The 13,136-nt window shown below is 41.0% G+C and overlaps 1 protein-coding gene across 4 annotated transcripts in view; it reads left to right on the forward strand.

The window, feature by feature from the left end:
- The first annotated feature begins 1,492 nt into the window (after positions 1-1,492).
- Positions 1,493-13,136, forward strand: part of SLC44A3 (solute carrier family 44 member 3) — a 41,523-nt gene continuing 29,879 nt past the window's right edge. The window contains exons 1-9 of one of the 4 annotated variants that reach the window (XM_074906609.1): positions 1,493-1,686; positions 1,985-2,092; positions 4,582-4,724; positions 5,321-5,457; positions 6,837-6,930; positions 8,375-8,544; positions 9,140-9,229; positions 9,882-10,006; positions 11,536-11,722. In XM_074906609.1, the coding sequence (XP_074762710.1) occupies positions 1,660-1,686; positions 1,985-2,092; positions 4,582-4,724; positions 5,321-5,457; positions 6,837-6,930; positions 8,375-8,544; positions 9,140-9,229; positions 9,882-10,006; positions 11,536-11,722 (1,081 nt within the window). In that variant the 5' untranslated portion in view covers positions 1,493-1,659. The remainder of the gene's footprint in view (positions 1,687-1,984; positions 2,093-4,581; positions 4,725-5,320; positions 5,458-6,836; positions 6,931-8,374; positions 8,545-9,139; positions 9,230-9,881; positions 10,007-11,535; positions 11,723-13,136) is intronic. The other 3 variants (XM_074906605.1, XM_074906607.1, XM_074906608.1) reach the window with 3 other exon arrangements.

A 13,136-nucleotide genomic window follows, 5' to 3' on the forward strand; every position in this document is an offset into this window, starting at 1 on the left:
TTTACATTCATATTTCAAGAGAAAATTACCTTTTAAACATATTTTTAAAGTGCAATAGTGCACAGTGAAGGAAAAGTTATTTTCTCTATTTAAGCTCTATAGACACAAAATTACTTTTGCAACGTGTTAAATTTTAGAGTTTTATTACAATTTTTACACCGATTATGAAAACTCTCTACAAATTGATGAATAATGAGCGTTAAAAGACACAGTGCTGGTAAAGGCAAGAACTGTGAGTTGGCTGGAAACTAAATGGTTTAATAAATCCTTTGTAAGATATAGCATTTTTAGAAATATGTCGTGTCGTGTTTTCTCAGAACCACCGGGGGCGGTGGGGGGTGGGGGAGAGTATTGTAGCGAGCTCTGTTAAATCAGTTAAGAAGTCAATTTCGAAACATTGCACGTTACCTTTTCTGAAACTTTATTTCCTCCATCTCTGCTAGCTTGTCACCAAAGTTTCATTCTACATTTTCATTTGAGGACTGAGATAAGTTTATTTCTAAGTAAAACTAGCCTAATGCTCTGGCTCCTGTACAATTCTTAAACCAGTTCTTAGACCAATTCTTAAACAACTTTCCAAATTAGCTTCAATTTAATTCAATTTTATTACGCTTGCAGATGTCGCATTACTTCTTTAAGAGGACATTTTCCCATTAACTCTCAGGAAAGGAACAAAAATGTACTGTTAGTATCTTTTAAACTTGTGGTATTATTTTTCTCTAGATCGTTGAGCTAAACTTAGCGAACATATAAATAAAAAGAGAACAGGGACAGCACTGAGAAAACAGGTTAATAAAAGCGGCTAATAATTTCTGCATCCATTGGTCATCCAAGTTACAAGTTAATTCAGTGTGGTTGTTCCTGTCCATGCCAAGTTCATAATACGGACATCGGTGAGTGGTAACTATGGCCTAAGGTAACATGTCAGTGTAATGGAACTGTGCAATCAAACCAGCCCAACAAAAGCTGGAAAGTCTCTACGGCCGCGTGTTGATAGTGCGGCCAGAACAGCCGAACGGTGCCGCTATCAGTTGGCTCTACAGAAGGAAACAGCCCACATTTGGTGCCGGCAGTAGCAAAGCTGCAGTTATTCCCATAAATAAAGTCATTAGCGGAAAAGCCTGAACCTCCCGCGCTGGCCAGCGCCCGCGCGTAGCCCCGCGCTGGGCGGGAACCGCAGGCTGGCGCCGTCTGGCCGCCTGGGCGCTGCCCGCGGGAAGGGGGTCCCCGCCCGCCCAGCCCCTCTGCCCCTGCCCCGGGAGCGGCGGGGCCGCGGCCCGCCCCGGCCCGCCCAGCGCAGCCCTGCCCGCCATCCCGGGCAGCGACCCGCACCAGCGCAGAGAGCCGGGCTCCGCGGGGCGCGCTGCCGCCGGCCGGCCGGCGCTTGGGCCTCGGGGGGAGGAATGGCGCTTCCCGCCGGGCCAGGCAGCTGCCCCCGGGGCCGCGGCCCGCCCGCCCCGCGGCTGCGGGAGGCGCGGTCGGGACGGGGCTGGCAGTGCCCGGCCGCGGCAGCAGGAGGAGCTGCCGGAGGTGCCGCCGACCGGCCCGGGCGCTCCTCCCGGGCGGGCCCGGCGCCGTGCCCCGGCCAGTGTCGCCCCGCCACGGCCGCCGAGCCGGCTGCGCCCCGGGCCCGGCGCGGCCCGGCCCGGCTGCGGGAGCATGGCGCGGCGCGGGGGCCGGCAGCAGGTGAGCGCCGGGCCGCGGCGGGGCCCGGGCCGCGGGGGGAGAACGCGGGGCGCGGGGCGGCGCGGCGGGGGCTGCCCCCGGCGGTGCGGAGCGGCGCGGTGGGCTCCGGGGTGGCCTGGGCGGTGCGGGGCGGCAGCGCACCTCGGCCTGGGCGCGCTGCGCAGCTGTTGCGGGCAGAGAGTTCGGCATTTGAAGTGCGAGGTTTATGCTCTGTCGGAAATGTCAGCTGTTCGAAACTTGATTGTAATTCACGGGAAATTTGTTGTTTTTTTTCTTTTCTGTCTTCGTTTCATTTTAGGATCCTGGCGGTTGTGCTTCCGAACTAAGGGAATGGAGACCAGTCATTTACAGAAAGTGCACAGACACTCTCTGGTTGCTCCTCTTCTTTCTTTTCTGGGCTGGTTTGGTAAGCACTGATTTTTCTGGAAGAGAAATCAGATGTAAAATTAACGGGGTTCTGCACAGCACTATGCTAGATCTAACCCGAAACGATCACAGGCCCAGGTGTTAGGGTCCCAGCGTTGCACTGGGACAGAACTGACTTGGGAGGGGGGGGGGGGCAGTGCTGTATTGGCAGTGTCTGCTACACAGACTTTCAAGTTCTGCCCATATACTTTAGATGCCATATATACTGAGGGCTGGGTTATTCACTTTTTTGTAAATTAGTCCAGGCTCTGACCAGCTCTTATTTCTACTTACTTCTTTCACTGTAGCCTTGTTATCTTGCAACGTGTCCATCTGATATATCAAGTCACCATCTGTCCTGTGCTTGGAACAGCATGCAAACTTTTGGGAATAGGCTTTGTCTTTCCTGAGTATGAATTTTTTTTCATGATATGTCTGAGGCTACTCAGGATTGTCGTGATTACACTATTAATCAGTTTTCAATTCCTAATAACTCTTTGAATGGAAGATAATGCCAAAGAACACATGCACATTTTGAATACTGTATAAGTAAAGCTGAACTTTGTGAACAGGATAGGTTTTTTTACATGGTGTCTTATGCTTGATGCTTTGATCAGTGCCAAAAGTTAAACCTGTCAAATGGTGAGGATTTAGGATTTTTGTTTGTCTTCTCTCACTGTTTTTATTGCTCAGTTTCTGTGAAATAGCTTATTGCATACATCTATTTGTTTTCTTTTGTTCAATTTTATTTTTAAGAGATTAAAAAAAAATTTGGTGACACTGATTTTGGCACATAATGAAAAAAACTGAAACTACATTAATTACTCTGTGGAAATGCCTATCACTGGTGTGTATAGACACACCCCTCCAGCAGTCATACAGCCATCTATTACTTAACAATATTTATGGCTTGTAGCCAGCATTCTGTACTCTAAAAAATTATAATTTTAAAACCACATGTACACAATATTTGTTATACTGACGGCAATGGACTTGTAATGTCCATCTTTAGAAGGAATGCTAGAATTTGTCTGAAAGTGTATTTCAGGTTGAATTACAGTGCCATTTCATTTCTCCTTTTTCTTCTGAGAATAATTATTAACAAACATTTGCTATGTAAATAAGATGGATCTGAAAAAAATTTCTTATTGTAACAAATGCCACATCCACAAGTAGTACGTCAGCTTTAATTGTGGAGTCTCTACAAAGATCTCCATATTGAGACAGCATTAACACACAGTCATAATTTTAAAAAAATATTATTCAACTAGTTAGACTGCAAACATATAACCAAAAATAAGACTACACTGGGGACTAAGGAAGTGCGTACTTACATGTTTGTGTATGAGACTCAGTTTTTGCTCAGATCCCATCTTTAGTCACAAGTGTTAAAAGTAGAATAACAAATAAAGGCTGTAAACCTTAAGCAAGAAAGCAGTTGTGCTGGATCTGATACACGCAATCGGTCTCTAGCACAGCTGATACTCAACAGTATCTGTGCAAAGTAGTAGTGGTTAATGTGGGACTGAGAAGACTTGCTGCTGCCAGCAATTGGCATGTAGCCTTAGAACTTAGTGTGTTGTCCTTGGTGGGTGTGGAGTGTGGTTTACACCCCATGGGACAGAAGAGACGGCTGAATTGCCGAGTTCTTCAATAGCTAGAGTGCTGCAAATAAGCCTTTGGGTAAAGTAGTGCTCAGGACTTGATCAGCTTCCCAGAAGAAGGATTACTGCTTCTTAGTACTTGGAAAGGTTCTTTTCAAGGGAGGTTTTGTCCCTCATGGGGTACATAAGCAGGGTTTAAGCTACATTCCTAGGCAGGGTGTCGTATGTTGACTAAAGGTGGCTGCTCCTTGGCCAACAGAGGTGCTTCATAGGGAACTGATCCACTGGGGCTTTAATCTGATAGCAGAGAATCTAAAAGATCAGTGCAGTGTCACCTAAGACTACGGTGTGGCGCTCTCTAGGTTTTTCACATGTGTTAAGGAAGCTTCCTGAAATTTCAGGTAAGCTGCATTTTAATTATACTGCATGTGTTCAAAATTTACCTCTGGTTGAATTCACTAGCAGCAGCAAGGGCTGAACATTTCAGCAGCTATATTGTCCAGGTGTGTCTTGAAGGGCACCCTGAAAAACGGGAAGCGGTGTGCACATGTGAAAAATTACCATTTGAGTGACCTTGCTTGGTGACACACATAAACTTCGGTAGAGGCAGTGTTTAGCACCTTAGTAATGCTTTCCTATTATTTTAATCAGGACCCCTGTCTTTCTTTTCCTGTGATACTCTGCTTAATTTGTATGCTTTCAACGACAGATGAGGGAAAATTCTAAGAAGGCGCCTTTACGGCTTGCTCTGGCCTTGGGGAGAGGGGTGAATTTTAGATTTAACTGTTTGAATCCACAAGACAAAAATGCCTGGGTGAAAAGAAGTATTTGAGTGGGAAGGAAAAGCTATCATATCATGATTTCACATTAAAAATTATTTTAACAGATGTTTATAACTGGCTATGCTGTGATGGCTGGTGCTGCAGAAAGACTTTTGCTTGGATATGACAGCTTTGGGAACGTATGTGGTAGAAAGAACATTCCTGTAAAAGGGGCACCCCTTTCTGGACAGGACATGACTAATAAAAAGTAAGTACATCAGATAATGCCTAAATAAATCAAATGTTTGAGAATTGAATAAGATACTTATAAATGTCAGTCATATACATATGTGTATAAATATATGATTATGTTGAAAGGCAAAAAAAAGTGTGAGAATGGTGCAAAATATTGACTGAAACTAAAAAATTTAAGATAGAATTTGAAAATGTGCTACACTGTTATGCTTTATGCTGTCTTCTTAATCAGGATTTTATTTTAAATAGGACTTCAGCCAAGCCAGCAGTCATTCTATATGGCAAGGCTTTGTACTTAAGGAATTTGCATGTTGAAGTCCTTAGTCATTCTGTCAACTCCCATGAACTAGTCCTCGTAGAATGGCATCCACCTTGGCAGCTTCTGATCCCATTTAAGAACATAAAACTAAGTGTAAAAACGTAGTGTATTCTCAAATTGCTTCTTAACTTCTGACTTCAAACTCCTTTTTTTTTTTTCCCCATTATATGTGGAAAATTAGTTTCATTTGTTTTGTAGTGCTTGAAAAAGATGTAAGGAAGGCTCAGAATTTAAACCTATAAAAACTGGAAAGCTTGTTCTTTGAGAAGATGATTTTTTTTTTTTCCTAGGTATGTCTTCTTTCTGAACTCATGCAGCATGGAAATGCAAAGCCTCAAAATCAGCTCGCTTTCCTTGTGTGTGTCTAGTTGTCCACAAGAGCAACTCAACTCTTTGGAAGACCTCCAGAGTTTTGCAAGGAATAATGGTGTGCAACAGGGAATATGAATATCTTGGTGTATCTGTAGAACAGTTGAGCAGCTTTCACTTTGTTATTCTTACGTTTGCTACGCTGGGGAGTCATTTCTTACCATTAATTTCCTGAGTGGTCTATGCCAACAGAAAACAAAATGTCTTTTTTCTGCTTCATTTCAAAGCCATAATTTCTAGAAATGTTGCAGCTCTCTTATGCAAATTTAAAAGTTATTAATTCCTGCACAATTCTGAGATTATGCAGCAAGAAACTGGCTGCGAGAATGTGCTAGCGTAGTTTGGTAGGGGTGCCAGTGGGTGAACAGAGCTCATATGCGATTTGAGAAACTTGTTCAATTGGTTCTTTTAAATTTAAACTATGGTGGAGTTATTAATTCCAGAGATACACAAGGGGTTTTATCCCTTTAGACATCAGATCTCAAAGTTTGCTATTCTGCCTAGAAATTTTTTTTGTTTTATTCTGCTTTTCAAGATGGATATGATGTCAGAAGTAGCTATGGTGCAAAAGAGGCAGCTCCAGTTCATTGATGTCCAACACGCAAATAAAAGAACCTGTAGCCTAACCCCTATTCCATAGGGTATGCATAAACTGCAGACCATGTGAATACTAGTAACTATTTTTATTGTAGGTCAGAATTCCTTTCTTTTTTGTTTTGTTATTTTGTTTGGCAAGGATTGCTGTTTAAATTGACAACATTTGTTTTCATTTCATTTTGGGGTAGTTTGCCATCATTTGGTATGTACAGAAAGCTGTAAACACCTGTGATTTTATATAAGTCTTTTCAGTGCAACTGAATATAATTGCATGAAATTCCATCTACATGCTAAAACTGCTTGCATGTTTATCTCAAGGGAGAGGGCAGTATTGCCTTTTGAAAGGCTTGAATATCTCCAGCCTTTCTTTCCCAGAAGCATTATGTAATAGAGCAGAGTACTATTAGCAGAGTACCTGGTAATATTTAGCCTAGAGCTCAGAAAATGTTAAGTTTCTGGACAGATATGTATTCTGTTCTAAATCATGGGGGGCCTAGATCTATTGTTGCGTCTGTCATTTTGGGCTTTTCTGTTTTCTTAATGAGAAGAGTTTAGAGCTGAAGTATCACACTGTGGAACAAAGAGTGTGCCTGCCCTCCAGGAAGATCAGTAAATGGTAATTATAGTGAAGTCTAGAAGACAAAAGATTCTGCAGAGGTTGCTTTAGACTTACCCAATTAACTAATTTGTTATTTACATTCCCACTGGAATATCAGGGATGAATATGGCTTGCCAAGGAATCAAAGCATAAGTGTAAACAAAACTTAATTGATAATGTGTTTTTCTCCAGAACTTTAACTAGTGTTAAGTTACCTTTCCTTTTTTCTTTTTCCTTCATAGGTTCTTGTCTTTGTGTTTACAACCTGAACATTTCCAGTTACACACTAAATCCAAAGGCAGCTGATCTGTGTCCCACGCTGCCAGTTCCACCAAGGTAAGAATTACTGGGTACTTTACAATACCCTTGAGTCCAAACAACTTCTTAAGGATTGTTACTTCCTCACGTTTTATATTTGACTTGATGCTTTACAATCAGAATGTTTTTTCTTTGTTTATTTATCCTTATGAGTTCTTATGTGCATGTGAACATGACAGTGTCCTATCCCACAGAATGAACAAGGACTGCATTTCCTCTTCAAATCAGGAGAAAAGCACTCCAGATGAGGAGTGACTTATCTCCTGCACAGCCTTTTGCTCTCTCCCTCAGTGCCAAGGAAGGGGAGTTGTGGTCTTGGGCCTTGCTTATTATCATGAACCCAGAAATTTCCATTGGAATCATTTCATAGCCAGCTGGCTTGAAGCACAGGTCTGTGGGTGGCACTATCTTTAACATTTGGCATTTGTGAGTCAAAATCCTTAAACCTATGATTTTAAATTCCACTGTGTCATGAAAATACAGCAAAGAATTGGAATCTTTGTTTGCAGAGCTTAAGTTATCTGCTCTAAACAAGAGAACGTAGAGAAGAAAAAGCAAACAGAAAAGAGCAGGAGATGCATATAAACATTACAAACAGTGGATCAAAGGAGAGCATGTAAATTGATGAAAAAATATGTCATGTTTTACTTATATCTTCGACTCTTGAGGCTTTTTTCTGTTTGGCAAGGAACTCAGCAAAGTTATTCATCTTGCACGGCAATATTTCATAGTAGAAGCAAATCCAGTCAGAGAAGTTTTTAACCGTTGATGAACAAACGTCTCCTTTTTAGGTATGAGTATGTCTTTGGCTGTTGTAGTACAGCATTACCAAAGTAATGAAGCTTGACTGGGAGTGCCAAATAATTTTGTGTGTGAATATTCAATGGTGTTAATTGTACCATACAAACATTGTTTTGATGTGGCTTTTGGAATGCTTAAATATCATAAAATATCATAAAAACAATGCAAAGTGATTGTGGTCTAGAATTATCTACAAAGCATAGCTTACAGCTATGTTAGCATGAGTTTAGGTTTTACATAAACACACGGGAGCAAAGCGGGTGAAGCCAGACTAGAATGGGAATAGGAGCTACATGCTGATAGTGATTCAGATAATGATTCAGTTTTTCCCCAAGTTGCTCTTGAATGGATGTTCTAGTACTGTGATGCAGGCATGATGCTGCTAGTTTATTTTGCAGATGAAACATAAAACTACCTTTTGTAATAGACTGCTCCCATGCCTGGTGCCCTGTTGTTTCAGTCTGCAAGCTATTCTCCTGGGCAGGGAGGGTGCCTGCCCCATTACAGATCAGGTTGGCCAGCTGTGGCTGCAAAACTGTGTTGAGGTTGCTGGTAGGGTACTGCAGAGGGCTTGAAAGAGAACAGTGGAATGGATCTCTGGATTTCAAGCTGTTTGTCCAGTAATTAATATTTTTTACTGTCTTTGTTTTTAACCTTTCAGTAAATCTTTTCCATTATTTAATCGATGTGTTCCACAAAATCCTGAATGCTATTCCAAATACGCATCTGTCTTAATAAGTATGGTTAATGAAGTGGATGTTTTTCACCGAATTCTGAGTGGAATATTGGCAGGAAGAGATACTGTGATAGGACTGAGCATCCTTGCACTAGGTAAGGTTATAAATAAAAGTTAATAATGATATTCAATTAAAATGTGAGGTTTCAGATGTTTCTATTAACTTTTATATTTTTAATTTAAAAGTTATATTTTTAATACTTTCTGGGCAGAATTGTTTTTCATTAAGAGTGATTGTGTTTTATCAGGAGGAATTTAATAGACTGATGAAATAGAGCTCTGAAATACCAGATTCTGTGTTCCTTGATGTTACCATATAACTCACTTCAGGGGACTGTAAGAAATTGTAAATTTTTCAAGAAATTGAAAATTTTTCAATAAATTGAAAAAAAAAATGACATCAGCATGAATATTTTAACTTAAATCTTATACAAAATATTATTGAAATGCTAATAATGCCCAAGGTGAAGTATTTTAGTTATAAGTTCTTTACTAGTAAATTACAGGTAACTGTGTGTATTAAATGTTAAAAAGATTGCCAGCTTTACTAAATGCTGTTGCTTTTGAGACCACTGTTTAAAATTAAAAGCCCAAATTCTGCAAGAACCTTAAATTTATATTTAAAGTAAATAGGAGTTAAGTTAAATGGGTTGTAACACTCATAATAAACTTATCTCATGTATATTTCAGCATTCTCTGTTATACTGGTTTTAGTGTTCAGATTCATTCGGACACTTCTGATCCATACTTTGATTGCACTGGTTGTATTTGGGTTGTTATGTAAGTATGTTTACTTTTTAGTATATGCTTAGTTAAATGGATCATCTCACTGGAGATGGAGAGGCAGCTGAACAAACAGCTATCCTTTTTCTCCATGGCCATCCTCAGAAACCTTAAGCTTACCACAGCCATTTACAAGCTGAGCCCTGCTTGCCTTTTGGTGCCAAGGTCTGGCTGTGCTGTTCCAGCTGCTGAATGTTGGGATGATGATGATTTTTTTTATAGATACCTGGAAACAACATTTCTTTTGGCAGATAAATGCAGTTATGAAAATGCTACTGTTTCAAAAAAAGTTCAGTGAAGTTTTACATTACCTGCTTTAGAAAGGAAGAACTATAGGAATGTGTCCAGCTAAGCTTGTCATTCCATGAAAGTTCGCTTTGTAGCTCCTGAGTGAAATTACGTGCCTGGACTTTAGAATAACTGAAAGAAAACCAAACATTCTGCTGCGGTTTTATCTCAGACTGCCAGACCATTATGTGAATTTTCTCTGTGATTATTGATACTGATCCTCTCTGCTATGGGACGGTACTCCTGAGTGGAGCGTGGGTGAGGTGGGAGGGCAAGAGGGTGGCTCGGGCAGCTGGGCAGACACCAGCCTGCCAGCAGCAGTGTGCTGCTGCCTGCCCTCATGCTGCTCTTGTTTGCTCAGTTGTCTCAGGTGTTCTCTGGTGGCTCTATTACGACTACAGGAATGATCCCAGCACTGAATTGGAAACAGAAAAGGAAAATGTAAAATTTCTACTTGGATATGCTATCTTCTCAACAATAGTTACTGTAAGTAGCATTTTATCCTAAGCAATGGCAGAGGCTGTAACTTGAAAGCTTGAACTGCAATGGTTCTGCAACACTAAAATTAATTCCTCGTTCCTTTCAAATTTGAAAATGAGAATCAATTATCAGATCTGCTTATGCTTACTTTAAAAGTTTTATATCTTCATTGTGAACTTTGCTTGTCAGCACAGAGCTCCGCCACACTTTCAAACCTGTACCAAGGGTATTAGGATTGATGTAAAAATGCAAGAATTGTGTTCCATCCCCATTCTTCTCTTCATCAGCTAACTGGACAATCATGTTGAGTGAACAGAGTGGCACTGCCTCAATGTGAACACGAGATCTGTGAATTCAGCCTACCCCATTAGTCGGAGAAAGGGGTGGCAGCTCTTTCAGAAAATGAAAGGGGTAGTGAAGCACAGGCTTCAAGTTGCGGGGTTAAATTCTGCTTTTCTCTCATTGACCTTGTTTTCCAACTGAAAATCTGAGTTTGGCTTGCAACTTTTAAAGTTATTTTTTCACTCTGATGTTGCAGTGTTAAATGTGAGTGTTTAGACATTTGTCAAAATGATTGTTCTGTTTTCTTAAAGCAGAGTAGGATCCATAGACTGGAATTCACCAGATATGAACAGTCTGACAGTTCACAGTAACAAATATAAATGTGTCAGAGATCAGATTTTTTTTTTTCATATTCTCTGTAAGCTACACCTTTTTATTTCTGTTGATACTAAAGGGGTAAGAAAAGGGTTTTTTGTATGCATGTGTGTGCCAGTACAACTGGCTGTCATTTGCGGAACTGTGGGAGCATCCACTGCTGTAGGTTATGCTTCTCTTCAGAGCTGGAGGCCTCTTTCTAGAGCAGGCAAGAAAACTAGTGAAGCAATTGCTGCTGGTTGCATTTCTTATTTTAAAGATTCCAACCTTTTTTAATTGCTGCTCATAGTTCCTTGTCATACACAAAGAAATGGGGACATTGTGGGTTTTTTTCATTCGGGGTTTCGTTGTTGGGGTTTTTTTTGCTTCCGGGAAAAAAATGAGGTTTCATTATATGTCTGCTTTGTTTCCATACATATGCAGCTCTCGTTATTTTAGTTGTGCTACTGCTGTGTTTTCTGCAGAAAAGGACTGGTCCTCCTACCATTGTGAACGGTGGCAAGCTGACCCGAGTAGAGAGAAAGTTTAAATGTTCATGACATACAGGGTATGTGAAAGCAATGTAGCGTGTAATGCGCATTTGTGTTTGCTGTAAAGCAAAGCAGACTGTTACCATTAGGTGAATTACAGTTTCACAGATCCTGTTTTGTTTTAAAAAAACAGTGGTAATGATTTCAGAAAACCAGATTTTAATCCTCAGGCTCTTTTAGAATATAGGCAGTGTCTCAGAATGCTTTTCCAGTGTGCAGTAAGTTTGTATAAAATGCCTTGCTGTCATGTTGTGAAATCTGTACCCACTGATCCCACATTTGACAACTCTGATACTTTTCATAAGGAAAAAGTAACCCAACAGTTTATCTTTCTATTTCCTGTAACAGATTGTTCTGCTTTCCCTTATACTTGTGCTAAGAAAGAGGCTTCAGTTCACTGTACAGCTCTTCCGAATTGTTGGTAAAATCATTGGCAGAATTCCTCTCCTCCTGTTTCAACCACTCTGGACATTTCTGATTCTCATTGTGTTCTGGGTATTTTGGGTTGCTGTTCTACTTAGTTTAGGAACTGCAGGTAAGTATATGCTTTCCATATTTTTGAATGAATGCTATCTATTTCCCAAGTTCATTTCTTAAATATGGGACCTCCTGGTGCTGGTGTACAAAATGTGGGCAAGCACTATTACACAGATGTGTTACTCTTTCCTTTTTTTGTTTCTTTTTTTCCTCACTTGGTAGAGCCTTCAACATTGCCATGGTTCTGTGAGTCATAGCAGTACAGAAGAGAGATTTTTTGCTCCTTTATGTGGCCTTTAGTTTTGTTCTTTCTCAATTATTTAATTTATGATATGATTAGATTGTGGTAGATACAGTATATGTTTGATGTACTTAAATGAAGAAAGTAACAGGTGGGAAGAGGCACCTTGTAGTGCAGTTGTTACAAAATGAGAATGTTCATCATCTCTGACTATAGACAATATCCAATTGCCATGGAAGCAGAATGTTGTTTCTGAGCAGTAGTTCAGTGACAACTACTAGACTGGTACAACAGTATTTGGATTAATCCAGAGGTTCTTGCAGTTGTAGAGGAGGTGTAGAAATAGTCGATCACTGAAAGATGTGCAAGAACAGGTTTTGCGTATGGAAGTGGTATTACTGAGGAACGTATCACTATAAGATCTGTCACTGGTTGAACCAGGGTAGTTTGGATGCTGTCCCTTGGCCCACCGTCACACCATCCAAGGGAAGGGGAGGTTGTTCTTCCATGCAACATCACCCAAAGAAGGGAAGCTAAACTCTTTGCAGCTCTGGGGATAACTCCTCATGTAGACATCAGCCTTTGTACATAGGAGTCATTATGATTTGAGCGTTTTTTTTTTTTTCATTTTGAATTTCTAGCACCACTGCTAGGAGTCAGTTGTTGTCCTTTGGGTTGGAGCTGATGCATAATTGATGTGGATAGAGGCAGTTGCTTGCCTTTCCCATATTTATTTATTGGTTTTCTCTTTTCTGAAATTTGAAGGTGGTTTCTGTGTGGAAAACCAAATGCAGCCTAACTCTTCAAATGCTTATGTGTTACCATTTTGTTTTGTGTTTTCACCATGTCTTGACACAGTGACTGCAGTAAGTCCTGCACAGGCTTGCAGATCCCTGCCGGGCCAGAAAAGCCTCTGAACTTTCCATAGCTGAGCCTGTCTGGCAAAACAGGCAGTATTCCCCAACTCCATGGGTCAGATACCTCACTCCATCATAGCTGCTTCCATCTCGGTCTCACCCTGTTAATTCTGCTCTGTACAAGACCCACTTCACTTGTAATGTGAGAGTCTATCTGTCTGAGTCCATGCTGGCACTGTAAATCACACACCCATTACCTAGGCTAGAGTGGGATCTGTTTCCCTCCAGCTTTCATTGGAGAGTTGTGCAGGTTTGTAAGGGTCTGTTTCTGCTGCCTTTCCCCAGTAGCTCATGTCTGTCAGAAATGGCTGCTT

This window comes from Athene noctua, chromosome 5 (genome assembly GCF_965140245.1).
Source record: "Athene noctua chromosome 5, bAthNoc1.hap1.1, whole genome shotgun sequence".
In the NCBI taxonomy this organism is placed as follows: Eukaryota; Metazoa; Chordata; class Aves; order Strigiformes; family Strigidae; genus Athene; species Athene noctua.